The sequence below is a fragment of the Mizuhopecten yessoensis genome, unplaced genomic scaffold (assembly GCF_002113885.1).
Source record: "Mizuhopecten yessoensis strain PY_sf001 unplaced genomic scaffold, ASM211388v2 scaffold9727, whole genome shotgun sequence".
NCBI lineage: Eukaryota > Metazoa > Mollusca > Bivalvia > Pectinida > Pectinidae > Mizuhopecten > Mizuhopecten yessoensis.
Window position 1 is genome coordinate 125,181 of NW_018408192.1, and position 16,057 is coordinate 141,237.

The 16,057-nt window shown below is 41.8% G+C and overlaps 1 protein-coding gene across 1 annotated transcript in view; it reads right to left on the reverse strand.

Moving 5' to 3' along the window:
- The window catches only part of LOC110458731, a 69,732-nt gene that overhangs the window by 46,980 nt on the left and 6,695 nt on the right, over positions 1 to 16,057 (reverse strand). The window contains exons 3-11 of the mRNA XM_021510613.1: positions 14,999 to 15,129; positions 6,854 to 7,006; positions 5,540 to 5,664; positions 4,648 to 4,785; positions 4,131 to 4,346; positions 3,064 to 3,153; positions 2,179 to 2,259; positions 1,200 to 1,329; positions 661 to 764 (exon numbers count right to left, since the gene is read on the reverse strand). Of these exons, the coding sequence (XP_021366288.1) occupies positions 661 to 764; positions 1,200 to 1,329; positions 2,179 to 2,259; positions 3,064 to 3,153; positions 4,131 to 4,346; positions 4,648 to 4,785; positions 5,540 to 5,664; positions 6,854 to 7,006; positions 14,999 to 15,129 (1,168 nt within the window). The remainder of the gene's footprint in view (positions 1 to 660; positions 765 to 1,199; positions 1,330 to 2,178; positions 2,260 to 3,063; positions 3,154 to 4,130; positions 4,347 to 4,647; positions 4,786 to 5,539; positions 5,665 to 6,853; positions 7,007 to 14,998; positions 15,130 to 16,057) is intronic.

Below are 16,057 nucleotides of genomic sequence, written 5' to 3' on the forward strand. Positions count from 1 at the left end.
TTATTTGTTTTCTTTAATTTAACAATGATAAACATATTAAGCATTGTTGTTGTAAAATTCCTAAAATGCTGAAACATAAGTCACATTTGTGCATTTTAATTTCCATTTCACTAGCGGAGTCATTGGGGAATCATAATCACGGAGATAGCGTTTCTTTAATATCCAGAACCGGAAGGCAACAAAGCGAAAAGACGAAATAACGCCAAAGCGCCAAAGCGAAAAGACGAAATAACGCCAAAGCGCCAAAGCGAAAAGACGAAAAGACGCCAAAGCGCCAAAGCTAAATAACGAAATAACGCCAAAAGGAGGGAGAAAAGACGCCATTTTATCTCTTCGCTTTGGCGTTATTTTCACTTCGGTTTGGCGTTATTTCGTTATTTCGCTTTGGCGCTTTGGCGTTATTTCGTTATTTAGCTTTGGCGCTTTGGCGTTATTTCGTCTTTTCGCTTTGGCGCTTTGGCGTCTTTTCGTTATTTCGTTATTTCGCTTGGCGTTATTTCGCGGGCGACAAAGCGAAAAGACGAAATGTCATATATCAGCCACCATAGGAAACAGGCCCTTTGGAAATAGATACAGTATACCAAAATGAATAACACATCAGGTGTTCTGTTATGATCAGCTTTGGGGTGTTAACTTATACTTGTATAGGTTGTAGCTAACCTTGGCTTGAATCTTTAGTGTTCCTCCTGTTGTGCCATCCCAGGGTTTGACGTATGCATTTATGTTTTTTGGTACTGTGAACTGACTGATGTTACAATGGCTACCTGCAATCAGATATTAATATATATAATATAGTCTATTTAAATCTATGTTATTATAAATATAATGAGACAGGTCATATTCTTAAGTTCGTTTTCTTCGTCTTTCTTTTATTAACATTTTGGGTAAGGTTATTGACTTCTTCAAATACACATGTCTAAAGATGTCCAAGTAATGCATTCAGTTTGTATAATCTGATACAATTGTTTTATTGAAATCCTGAGCTTTTTGTTATAATTTATCTCAGTTTCATATTTCCTTAAGGCCAAATTAGGGCAGCTTCCGATAACTTATATGAGATGACCATCCAAGCATATAAATGATAATCCAAACACATCTGAGATCATCATAGCTTATCTGCTAAGGTTGCAACATAGCCGAGATGTTCCGAACATACCCTCAAATAATCTAAACTTATTGGAAATGATCCAAACACACACCTGAGATTAGCATGATACTAGATCGATCAAGGATCCAGTCCTCTCCGCCATGATCTACACCCATACACGGTGGCTGAATCACCTCTCCCAACTCCCAATGTCCGACCAGGCCATCTTTCAGAGCTTCAGTCTATTAAGATAACAAAGTACATTTTGATGTTCATGTTTATACAACTTTCTATTTTCCACTACCACTCATTTTGTACTCGAGACTTTTAAGGTAATGTCAAGCAGGTTGTATTGCCAATAAGTGACTTGCAAGTACAAAGGGTATTGCATCTATTTAAGGAATGACCAATAGACAATTAGATAGATTACATAAACCTTAGAAGTTCAAGGCTACATACAACTGTACAAGAATTTGTTTTCTATTTATTAGCGCTATATTTCTTTATTTATTATTGAGTAATATTTAAGTGGCAGTTGTATGCTTATTCAAATGATTATTAAACAGAACCAGGTATGTTCCCTGTTTTGATTAGCTACATGTATAAGAGATCGTAACCCCTAGAATATCGAGGATGAGATAAGACATACTTGTATGTGAACATACAAGTCTTCCTGACCAAACATAACATTCTTTTTCGACTAAACTGACTACCAGCCACCTAGTTTTTTGTAAAGAAGTTTCGAGCACGATTTTTCTATTAGCTTATCTCCCTCTAATTTGCAGTTTATTCTCATCTGAACAATTCAATATAGACGGGCGCCAGTATATTTCGACAAACACAAACATTGCCTCCCATTGTACAGAAAGTTAAATTGTTTGTACAAGAATAGCTTCCTTTCGTACAAGAATAGCTTCCTTCATCATTTTGCGATATTTATTTTGTAGAATATTTCCTTTGGTAATCACATTAACCGGCATCTATATAACGCAACATAAGGTACCGCCTTATCAATACCCGTTTGTACTTCTTTTGCCGCGAATCGAACTGCAAAGATTGTTATTTTACAGTAAAAATATTGTCTTACTTACAGTCGTGTTAGCTGTACCAAATGTTTCCATGCTCCGTTTCAGATGAACTGGGTCCAGTGCCCTCTTCCAAATTTTGACTGTCTGCAATACAACAAGATAACATTATTGTTAGGAAAATGTACAATAAAGCCATATTTCAGTAAATTCAAATATTATGGAAATAAATGGATAGTCGAATCACTTTACGTGTCTTGTACATCTTTCGTAAAAAAATGTGTACAAGACATTGCCCAATCGATTCTTAATAACGTATATCATCAACTTCATAGTCATAGTTTCGAGTTTCTGTTAGAACTTGCAATTCAGCGATTTGAGATAATGGCAATTTACAAAACTGTATATCGTCACTATTTCATCACAAACACATATGATACACTATTGAATTCTTTTGACATAGGAATACACGTTAATATACACATTTATGTAAAATATTATGGATGTTAGTCTGTTTCTGTATCTCTTGCTCATGTTATCTATTATCTGTCGTCAGCGGTCGTGGTTTCGTTCACCTTGAAATTGGTTATGAATTAAAGTGAAGGGATCTGTTCTTGTTTACAAACGTGCAGACCAGCATTATACTGAATAAAACAGAGTGTCAAACGTCAATACATGGGGTAGACAAGTGAAGATATAAAATATTTTGTTTATCGACCTTATTCCAGTTTATTATATCGGAAGTCTTTCAATACTAGATTCCGTAGGTCTATTGCCAATGATGTAAATGTCCAAGATGGTTACCGCAGCTGACAGTGATTGCCGAATGGCATTTCTAATTTAGGTAGGAAAGCGCTAGTGAAAAACAGTAAACATGTGGTAAATTTGTCTGGAAGGTCTAACATCTATCTAGTGTTGCTGAGTCGACCTACTGTAGTATCCCATTGTTACCTTGATCAGGCCCTTGAATCTGCCTTGTTCACAACACTCCTCGCCACCTATCCACAATCCTCCAGTTGTAGGTAGGGAATTGGGACTGGCCTGCGAAATTCAGATAGGTACACATAATAATTTACGCCCAATCGTAGGATAAGATTTACATTAATAGTTGAACATGTACATCATAAAACGAAAATATTCCGAATGTTTCATTTATATGGCATACATAATCAGGGTTTGATACACATATAAAACAGAAACGTTGGTGATAGGTTTTATCAAAATATCCTTACTATCTCTCCTAATAGATTATAATATACAATTATGGACTTTTGTGCTGGTGAATATGATGTGATATGAACCTGAAAGAGTGATAGTGACTGAGGCGAAGCCGAGGTGAATATCACTCTTTCAGGTTCAAATCACATCATATTTACCAGCACAAAAGCCCATAACTGTATATTATAATCTATTAGGAGAGATAGTAAGGATATTTTGATAAAACCTATTATATGCTTCAACAAAACAAAACTAAAGGTTCTGATTTTTGTACGCGAGCCTTCGTGTAAAATTTAGCCAGGTTTAAATACAACAGTTCATCACTGTAAGTTTTGAAGGTATCGTCTAGATTCTTTTTCTTAAGATAAGCATGGAGGACATGCACTGCGTGTTCAATGGCCTTTTTTACGTTAACAGCATCTTTATCCTCGAATAGTTTTGGTAATTTTCTGATGTAACGGAGGATAAACGTTCGCCAGCAGCCATCTTCTTATGTCGTCTGACAGATCGCGTTCTAGTCTAACTGCGCATGCGCTTCGACAGGTTCCGGGGAATTTCCATACAGGCTATATTTAGAAATCGATATTCACCGGATAACCAGTCTACATGACTTTTTGAGGACTGGTCACGTGTATAGGATCCGACCAATGTGATTGCGAGAAATGTTCATGCATATAATAATAGGAAATGTTAAACGGTGTACAAATATAATCCAGCTTTACAGCGTTTAATTAAAGCATCCCTTTATGAAACAAAAATATAAGCAAAACTTCGTTGAGGCATTGAGTTAGCAAACTGACCCGTATAGATTTCAGCTTTCCATTGACATAAATTGTGACATGGGTTGCATTTTTGATGGAAGCTATAAGATACCACTGGCCCGTTTGTATATGGTCCACAGCCGACAAGCCTCGTGTACAGTGGCTTTGCGATCCCTGTCCTCGATAGTACGCCCAGAAATTCTCAAACTGATACAATCCGAAGTCTCTACAACCTCCAACCCCACCAACAATAGTCTGAAACAGAGGTAATGACGTCATTTTTTTTTGACCAGGTCAAAAATCCTTTTAACATTCGTATGTTAGGCTACAGTCACGTTACATATAATGCAATAGAATAAAAAATGAGAGGTCACAATTCCTAAAGAAAATAGAATAAAGGAGCAAATCTGATTTAATTAAAAATAAAAATCAATAAAACAAAAATCAAATTTGAAAGAGACGGTTATTATATTTAAGATTGTTTTACTCATATTGACCAAAAATCTTTCTTCTCTTCGAATCAGGTATGCAAATAACCTGACATAATGTTACTTACACGCCTTGTCCCGTCAGCCACGTCTGGCCTCACCCATGCAGCAATGGTGTACTGGGCCCCGGGGCCCCACATTCCTAAGTCTATATACCCATCTCTTTGACCGTCAAACTTGGTCCCACATGCAAATGGAGGGCCAACCTGGAAACAAAGGAAAATAGCAATACATATATTGCCTCATCGATTGCTAACGTCGACATATTTAAACGATTTACAAAGTCTTCAAAAGAGTTATTCGTTTATGCAAATTCAGCAATTATTACTCTACTAGCAGATGATTTAGTCGACCCTTTTGTGCATTTCACAATTAACTAAATGCAACAGATCTTGTTTTCGTTTTTCAAAATTATTTATCTTTATATTATAAAACAAGAAGTATCTAAATCTATATTAGAGAACATGTTTTTGTCTTTCCTCCAGGATAGCAAATATAAATCATATCTGGTTTCAACTCCAAAGAAAACTCCTGTGTAATACTGGGTGAGAAATGTAAAAGTATAGCTACCTAAAACAAGTAAAGAACATTACAGGTTTGCTAAATGATTGCAAAGAAAAAGTGGATTGAAAAGACAAAGACCTGGGAATTCGGCTTTAAAACGTTCTAATGTTGATTATATTGGTTTTAGATTGAAGCTAAGTATCGACATTTTAGCTGATATAACCGATGTTGCTTTCACTCCGAAAAAAAATTCAAAATCCAAAATGAACGATATTTCCATTTTCAATTTGTTTTCACTGCAAACCTAAGTTTTGTTGTAATCAATAGATCATACAGAGCTATGTAAAGGGGAACCAGTATTGTTATCAATTCAGAATCTTGTCAGGCAATCTAATTCAAAGTGTTCTGACTAGACTATAAATCGTCACTTTAAAATAAACTTGTTTAATGACTCACTGCGTTTGTTTCAACACATGATCCATAAGAATTGATGCCATATTGAAAAGGGAATATGCAGGTGTCTCCAGCATTGTCCCCTCCGTAAGCCTTGATTTCATCCTGTGGAACCGCGCTGCATATCCCTATAAAAGTCCATGTTATCATCAAATTCGTTTATGCAGTATTCCCCTTAAGAAATGTAGTTATTGTGCGATGTTTCTTTATAGATTTATTAGGAGAAGTATGTAAAAAAAAAAATAAAAAAATTGTAAAATATATATCATATGTTACAATTTTTATTAAGTGTATCAGCCTCCATCTTGATCTGACACTCTCACTAATTACTTTCCATGATTTGCATGATTCTTACATGTATATCGTTTTCAAACAAAACTAACTGAATAAAAGTAAAACTGCATGATAAAAAAGGCTAAGTATGATTTGACGTTAAAACTAAATAAAGTACAATTTTGTATGACACAATTTACTTTAGTATATAGAGATTGAATGTTTTTTTTTGTTTTAATTTCCATGTCTAAATGAACGCAAATCGGTTACATCCATATAGCATAAAGGCCGCTAGGGCTTCCTGTTTAATACGGATGTAACCGATTTGCGTTAGGCTTCATGCAATAATGGATGTAACCGATTGGCTATCATGTCGACATGAAAATAAAATTGTAGTTACATCCCAGCCTCCCAAAGCTACGATATCTACACGTTGCGGTTGATACGGTATTTACAAGATTGCTCTAATAAGCATGACTTCCGTGATATATGTCAACTGTTGATAGACAAATTTACAGCACAGCTCATCGAGATATTGTAAAGTGACGAAGATTGAGTAAAAGTTTATCGTCGCCATCATGACATCATTTGCAAATATGCTATTTTCTAATGTGATATGAAGGTGATGTTTTCGATATGTTCGTAGGTGTGCTTTGATTCCTTGCTATTACTTCGGTTCCGATTTTGAGAAAGAAGCATCGTTTGTTTTGGATTTCACCAAGATTTACATAACTGATGTTCTCTAATTAGTCTTTATATCAGGATTTTAGAGTGCAATCTTGACTTAAATACCACTTCCATCTGCTTTGACGAGATTCTGAAAATATCCGAATATGATATCGTGAATAAGAACTATTAATTTGATTATATTTTGAATCATTATACCGGTATAATAGCCGGATTACTATATTTGTAGGGAGTGACATAATCATTCGCTCTCCACCACTGGAACAAAGCACCCAATGACATTTATGAATAATTTCAAGTAAATATTACTCTCACTCATCTTTAGCACATTTTAAATAATATAAACCACCAGCTTACCTCCGGCCCCACACGCAGTTACATTGTTGTGTTTTTCATAGTAACCGCAGTAATCAAAGTTTTCACACTTGTCACCATAGTACCCAGTGGTACAGACACACTCTCCAGTGACCCTGTGGCAATGGCCACCATTTTGACATCCACACTCAAACTCTGAAAATGACAGAAAACATATACCACATCATCTATCATTGTATAAACTTGATTAAGTAGTGTACTCGTACACATGAATATGACGGTTCATTGTACAGTAGGAGAAAAAGAGGTGACTGCCTCAACCTTAAATCTCAACTGGAGGGAACGTAACATTTAAAGACAAATTAGGTTGCTCTACTCACTCTTTAATCTGGCCTCGGGGTGCAGGATTGATAGTAGGGGGAATAAGTATGTTAATGTACTCACTCTTACACCTGGCATGGAGTGTATATGGGTGACAGTAGAGGGACTTAGTGTGTTAATGTACTCACTTTTACACCTAGCCTTGAGTGTACAGGATTGATAGTAGGGGGACTAAGTATGCTGATGTACTCACTCTTACACCTGGCCTGGAGTGTATATGGCTGACAGTAGAGGGACTTAGTGTGTTAATGTACTCACTTTTACACCTGGCCTTAAGTGTACAGGTAAAATAGTAGGGGGAATAAGTGTGTTGATGTACTCACTCTTACACCAGCCCGGAGTGTATAGGACTGACAGTAGGGGGACTAAGTATGTGTATGTACTCACTCTTACACCTGGCCTGGAGTGTATAGGGCTGACAGTAGGGGGACTAAGTGTGTTGATGTACTCACTCTTACACCTGGCCTTAAGTTTACCGGTAAAATAGTAGGGGGAATAAGTGTGTTGATGTACTCACTCTTACACCTGGCCTGGAGTGTACAGGATTGACAGTAGGGGGATTAAGTGTGTTGATGCACTCACTCTTACACCTGGCCTGGAGTGTAAAGGACTGACAGTAGGGGGACTAAGCATGTTGATGTACTCACTCTTACACCTGGCCTGGAGTGTACAAGACTGATAGTAGGGGGACTAAGTGTGTTGATGTGCTCACTCTTACACCTGGCCCGGAGTGTACAAGACTGATAGTAGGGGGGACTAATTGTGTTGATGTACTCACTCTTACACCAGCCCGGAGTGTATAGGGCTGATAGTGGGGGAACTTAAAGTGTTGTTGTACTCACTCTTACACCAGCCCGGAGTGTATAGGGCTGATATTTGGGGAACTTAGAGTGTTGATGTACTCACTCTTACACTTGGCCTGGAGTGTATAGGACTGACAGTAGGGGGATTAGGTGTGTTGATGTACTCACTCTTACACCTGGCCTGGAGTGTATAGGCCTGGAGTGTATAGGACTGACAGTAGGGGGACTAGGTGTGTTGATGTACTCACTCTTCCATCTGGCCTGGAGTGTACATTACTGATAGTAGGGGGAATAAGTGTGTTGATGTACACACTCTTACACCAGCCTGGAGTGTATAGGACTGACAGTAGGGGGACTAAGTGTGATGATGTACTCACTCTTACACCTGGCGTGGACTGTATAGGGCTGACAGTAGGGGACTTAGTGTGTTGATGTACTCACTCTTACACCCGGCCTGGAGTGTATAGGACTGACAGTAGGGGGACTAAGTATGTTGATGTACTCACTCTTCCCCCTGGCCTGGAGTGTATAGGACTGACAGTAGGGGGACTAAGTATGTTGATGTACTCACTCTTCCACCTGGCCTGGAGTGTACAGGACTGACAGTAGGGGACTAAGTGTGTTGATGTACTCACTCTTCCACCTGGCCTGGAGTGTATAGGACTGACAGTAGGGGGACTAGGGGTGTTGATGTACTCACTCTTCCATCTGGCCTGGAGTGTACATTACTGATAGTAGGGGGGACTAAGGGTGTTGATGTACACACTCTTACACCAGCCTGGAGTGTATATGGCTGACAGTAGGGGTACTAAGGGTGTTGATGTACTCACTCTTCCACCTGGCCTGGAGGGTATAGGACTGACAGTAGGGGGACTAGGTGTGTTGGTGTACTCACTCTTCCATCTGGCCTGGAGTGTACATTACTGATAGTAGGGGGACTAAGCGTGTTGATGTACACACTCTTACACCAGCCTGGAGTGTATAGGGATGATAGTGGGGGAACTAAGTGTGTTGATGTACTCACTCTTACACCTGGCGTGGACTGTATAGGGCGGACAGTAGGGGACTTAGTGTGTTGATGTACTCACTCTTACACCTGGCCTGGAGTGGATAGGACTGACAGTAGGGGGACTAGGTGTGTTGATGTCCTCACTCTTCCATCTGGCCTGGAGTGTCCATTACTGATAGTAGGGGGGACTAAGCGTGTTGATGTACACACTCTTCCCCCAGCCTGGAGTGTATAGGACTGACAGTAGGGGGACTAAGTGTGATGATGTACTCACTCTTACACCTGGCGTGGACTGTATAGGGCGGACAGTAGGGGACTTAGTGTGTTGATGTACTCACTCTTCCACCTGGCCTGGAGTGTTTAGGACTGACAGTAGGGGGACTAAGTGTGATGATGTACTCACTCTTACACCTGGCGTGGACTGTATAGGGCGGACAGTAGGGGACTTAGTGTGTTGATGTACTCACTCTTACACCTGGCATCGAGTGTACAAGACTGATAGTAGGGGGACTAAGTGTGTTGATGTATTCACTCTTACACCTGGCCTGGAGTGTATAGGACTGACAGGAGGGGGACTAAGTATGTTGATGTACTCCCGTTTACACCTGGCCTGGAGTGTACAGGTCGGATAGTAGGGAACTTAGTGAGTTGATGTACTCACTCTTACACCTGGCATCGAGTGTACAAGACTGATAGTAGGGGGACTAAGTGTGTTGATGTATTCACTCTTACACCTGGCCTGGAGTGTACAAGACTGATAGTAGGGGGACTAAGTGTGTTGATGTACTCACTCTTACACCTGGCCTGGAGTGTACAGGACTGATAGTAGGGTGACTAAGTATGTTGATGTACTCACTCTTACACCAGGCCTGGAGTGTTTAGGACTGACAGTAGGGGGACTAAGTGTGTTGATGTACTCACTCTTACACCTGACCTGGAGTGTACATGACTGATAGTAGGGGCCTGAGTGTGTTGATGTCCTCGCTCTTACCCCAGCCTGGCGTGTACAGGACTGCTAGTAGGGAGACTAAATATGTTGATGTACTCACCTTTACACCTGGCCTGGAGTGTACATGACTGACAGTAGGGGACTGAGTGTGTTGATGTACTCACTCTTACACCAGCCTGGAGTGTAAAGGGCTGACAGTGGGGGAACTTGGAGTGTTGATGTATTTTCACTCTTACACCTGACCTGGAGTGTACATGACTGATAGTAGGGGGACTAAGTATATTGATGTACTCACCTTTACACCTGGCCTGGAGTGTACATGACTGATAGTAGGGGACTGAGTGTGTTGATGTACTCACTCTTACACCAGCCTGGCGTGTACAGGACTGCTAGTAGGGAGACTAAATATGTTGATGTACTCACCTTTACACCTGACCTGGAGTGTACATGACTGATAGTAGGGGTCTTAGTGTGTTGATGTACACACTCTTACACCAGCCTGGCGTGTACAGGACTGATAGTAGGGGGAATAATTGTGTTGATGTATTCACTCTTACACCTGGCCTGGAGTGTACAACACTGATAGTAGGGGGGGCTAATTGTGTTGATGTACTCACTCTTACACCAGTCCTGGCGTGTACAAGACTGATAGTAGAGGGGACTAATTGTGTTGATGTACTCTCTCTTACACCAGTCCTGGCGTGTACAAGACTGATAGTAGGGGGGACTAATTGTGTTGATGTACTTACTATTACCCCTATTCCGGAATGTACAGGCCTGATAGTAGGGGGACTAGTGTGTTTATGTACTCATTCTTACACCTGGCCTGGTGTGTACAGGTCGGATAGTAGGGGAACTTAGTGAGTTGATGTACTCACTCTTACCCCAGCCTGGAGTGTATAGGGCTGATAGTGGGGGACTTTAGAGTGTTGATGTACGTTCACTCTTACACCTGGCCTGGAGTGTATATGACTGACAGTAAGGGGACTAAGTGTGTTGATGTACACACTCTTACCCCAGCCTGTCGTGTACAGGACTGATAGTAGGGTGAATAAGTGTGTTGATGTACTCACTCTTACGCCAGTCCTGGCGTGTACAAGACTGATAGTAGGGGGACTAAGTGTGTTGATGTACTCACTCTTACACCTGGTCTGGAGTGTACATGACTTTCAGTAAGGGGACTAAGTGTGTTGATGTACTCACTCTTACGCCAGTCCTGGCGTGTACAAGACTGATAGTAGAGGGGACTAATTGTGTTGATGTACTTACTATTACACCTATTCCGGAATGTACAGGTCTGATAGTAGTTGGACTTCTTGTGTTGATGTACTCATTCTTACCCCTGGCCTGGAGTGTACAACACTGATAGTCTGACAGTAGGGGGACTAAGTGTGTTGATGTACTCACTCTTACACCTGGCCTGGAGTGTATAGGACTGACAGTAGGGGTACTAAATGTGTTGATGTACTCATTCTTACACCTGGCCTGGAGTGTAAAAGACTGATAGTAGGTGGATTAAGTGTGTTGATGTAGTCACTCTTACACCTGGCCCGGAGTGTAGAATGTACAGGTCTGATAGTAGTGGGACTTAGTGTGTTGATGTACTCATTCTTACACCTGGCCTGGAGTGTAAAGGACTAATAGTAGGTGGATTTAGTGTGTTGATGTAGAATTGTACAAGACTGATAGTAGGGGGACTAAATGTGTTGATGTACGCACTCTTACACCAGCCTGGAGTGTAAAGGAGTGACAGTAGGGGGACCAAGTGTGTTGATGTACTCACTCTTACACCTGACCTGGAATGTACATGACTGATAGTAGGGGGACTAAGTATGTTGATGTACTCACTCTTACACCTGGCCTGGAGCGTATAGGACTGACAGTAGGGGGACTAAGTGTGTTGATGTACTCACTCTTACACCTGGCCTAAATTGTACAAGACTGATAGTAGGGGGACTAAATGTGTTGATGTACACACTCTTACACCAGCCTGGAGTGTAAAGGACTGACAGTAGGGGGACTAAGTGTGTTGATGTACTCACTCTTACACCTGACCTGGAGTGTACATGACTGATAGTAGGGGGACTAAGTATAGTGATGTACTCACCTTTACACCTGGCCTGGAGTGTACAGGTCGGATAGTAGGGGGCTGAGTGTGTTGATGTACTCACTCTTACACCAGCCTGGCGTGTACAGGACTGCTAGTAGGTTGACTAAATATGTTGATGTACTCACCTTTACACCTGGCCTGGAGTGTACGTGACTGATAGTAGGGGGACTAAGTATGTTGATGTACTCACTCTTCCACCTGGCCTGGAGTGTACATGACTGATAGTAGAGGTCTAAGTGTGTTGATGTACACACCTTTACACCTGGCCTGGAGTGTACAGGTCGGATAGTAGGGGGCTGAGTGTGTTGATGTACTCACTCTTACACCTGGCCTGGAGTGTACAACACTGATAGTAGGGGGGGGGCTAATTGTGTTGATGTACTCACTCTTACACCAGTCCTGGTGTGTACAAGACTGATAGTAGGGGGGACTAATCGTGTTGATGTACTCACTCTTACACCTGGCCTGGAGTGTACAGGACTTATAGTAGGGGGACTAAGTGTGTTAATGTACTCACTCTTACACCTGGCCCGGAGTGTACAAGACTGATAGTACATTGTAGGGGGGACTAATTGTGTTGATGTACTTACTATTACCCCTATTCCGGAATGTACAGGCCTGATAGTAGGGGGACTAAGTGTGTTTCTGTCCTCATTCTTACACCTGGCCTGGTGTGTACAGGTCGGATAGTAGGGGAACTTAATGAGTTGATGTTCTCACTCTTACACCAGCCTGGAGTGTATAGGGCTGCTAGTGGGGGAACCTAGAGTGTTGATGTACGTTCACTCTTACACCTGGCCCGGAGTGTATAGGACTATGTACTCACTCTTACACCTGGCCCGGAGTGTATAGGGCTGATAGTGGGGGAACTTAGAGTGTTGATGTACGTTCTCTCTTACACCTGGCCTGGAGTGTATAGGGCTGATAGTGGGGGAACTTAGAGTGTTGATGTACGTTCACTCTTACACCTGGCCCGGAGTGTATAGGACTATGTACTCACTCTTACACCTGGCCCGGAGTGTACAAGACTGATAGTAGGGGGACTAAGTGTGTTGATGTACTCACTCTTACACCTGGCCTAGATTGTAAAAGACTGATAGTAAGGGGACTAAATGTGTTGATGTATACACTCTTACACCAGCCTGGCGTGTACAGGACTGCTAGTAGGGGGACTAAATATGTTGATGTACTCACCTTTACACCTGGCCTGGAGTGTACATGACTGATAGTAGGGGGACTAAGTATGTTGATGTACTCACTCTTCCACCTGGCCTGGAGTGTAAATGACTGATAGTAGGGGTCTAAGTGTGTTGATGTACACACACTTACACCAGCCTGGCGTGTACAGGACTGATAGTAGGGGGAATAAGTGTGTTGATGTACTCACTCTTACACCAGTCCTGGCGTGTACAAGACCGATAGTAGGGGGGACTAAGCGTGTTGATGTACACACTCTTACACCAGCCTGGAGTGTACAGGAATTATAGTAGGGGGACTAAGTGTGTTAATGTACTCACTCTTACACCACTCCTGGCGTGTACAAGACCGATAGTAGGGGGGACTAATTGTGTTGATGAACTTACTATTACACCTATTCCGGAATGTACAGGTCTGATAGTAGGGGGACTAAGTGTGTTATGTACTCATTCTTACACCTGGCCTGATGTGTACAGGTCGGATAGTAGGGGAACTTAGTGAGTTGATGTACTCACTCTTACACCAGCCTGGAGTGTATAGGGCTGATAGTGGGGGAACTTAGAGTGTTGATGTACGTTCACTCTTACACCTGGCCTGGAGTGTATAGGACTGACAGTAGGGGGACTAAGTGTGTTGATGTACTCATTCTTACACCTGGCCTGGAGTGTAAAGGACTAATAGTAGGTGGATTTAGTGTGTTGATGTAGTCACTCTTACACCTGGCCCGGAGTGTATAGGACTGACAGCAGGGGGACTAAGTATTTTGATGTACTCACTCTTACACCTGGTCTGGAGTGTACATGACTGACAGTAAGGGGACTAAGTTTGCTGATGTACTCACTCTTACACCAGCCCGGAGTGTACATGACTGACAGTAGGGGGACTAAGTTTGCTGATGTACTCACTCTTACACCTGGCCTGGAGGGACTAAGTGTGTTGATGTAAACACCTTTACACCTGGCCTGGAGTGTACATGGCTGACAGTAGGGGGACTAAGTTTGCTGATGTACTCACTCTTACTCCAGCCCGGAGTGTACATGACTGACGGTAGGGGGACTAAGTTTGCTGATGTACTCCCTCTTACACCTGGCCTGGAGTGTACATGGCTGACAGTAGGGGGACTAAATGTGCTGATGTACTCCCTCTTACACCTGGCCTGGAGTGTATATGGGTGACAGTAGGGGGACTAAGTGTGTTGCTAATTGTGTTGATGTACTCACTCTTACACCAGCCTGGAGTGTATATGGCTGACAGTAGGGAGACTAAATGTGTTGATGTACTCACTCTTACCCCTGGCCAGGAGTGTACAAGACTGATAGTAGGGGGACTAAGTGTGTTGATGTACTCACTCTTACACCTGGCCCGGAGTGTATATGGCTGACAGTAGGGGGACTAAATGTGTTGATGTACTCACTCTTACACCTGGCCTGGAGTGTACAAGACTGACAGTAGGGGGACTAAGTGCGTTGATGTACTCACTCTTACACCTGGCCCGGAGTGTATATGGCTGACAGTAGGGGGATTAAGTGTGTTGATGTACTCACTCTTACACATGGCCTGGAGTGTACATGACTGATAGTAGGGGGACTAAGTGTGTTGATGTACACACTCTTACACCTGGCCCGGAGTGTACATGACTGACAGTAGGGGTACTAAGTGTGTTGATGTACTCACTCTCACGCCAGCCCGGAGTGTATAGGCCTGACAGTTGGGGGACTAAGTGTGTTGATGTACTCACTCTTACACCTGGCCTGGAGTGTACATGACTGACAGTTATGCAGTAGACTACAAGTGCCAGTGTTGTACCGTATCAGGGTTGCTTCTCCGGTGTCCGTCATGAACTTGGATGATGGTGATGGGTAGTAACCTCTAAAACAACACAATACTAAATTATGAATTAGTTAAGAGTATGAAATACTAAAATATGCAGTTTTAGATTACCAGATTACCAATATATTGGGTTTTCTGGTTTGTTTTTTGGTATCGGTGTATGTTTACGTAGGAAATTGATTATCAGTTGGGAACAGCATTACAAAAGATTTATACCGATTACCAGTAGGGATGATTATTTACCAGGACTATAATGAATTGTTTTACCCAAGACTTACACTGATAACAAATGTGGGCCGGTATTACCTAGTGCTTATATTGAATTCTTAATACCATTAGAAACACAGTGTAACTGTCGATTTAAAATGATTAACAACAGGAACAGAAACATGTTACTTGTGATGAGTCATGTGTGAACTTTTTTTTACCTTTAAGGTGGTCTGAGCCTTAAGATGTGATCCTGACCCTATACTGTGTCGCCTAACACGTGAACCTGGCCCTTACAGGTGAGACTGGGAATGCATCCTGACACTTACCGGTAAGGTTGAGGTGTGACCTTTATATCTACCTGTGAGGCCGGTGATATGGATACATTGTATTTATCTGTCTCTGAAGAAAAGCCGTATAAGGCTGAAGATATGATATTTACCTGAACCTTAACGTATAGCCTGTGAGGCTGGAGATATGATACTTCCCTTTCTCTGAAGAAACAGTCTATACGGCTGGAAATATGCTATTTCTCTCTCCCTGAAGGTATAGCCTGTGAGGTTGGAGATATGATACTTCCCTTTCTCTGAAGAAACAGTCTATACGGCTGGAAATATGCTATTTCTCTCTCCCTGAAGGTATAGCCTGTGAGGTTGGAGATATGATACTTCCCTTTCTCTGAAGAAACAGTCTATACGGCTGGAAATATGCTATTTCTCTCTCCCTGAAGGTATAGCCTGTGAGGTTGGAGATATGATAC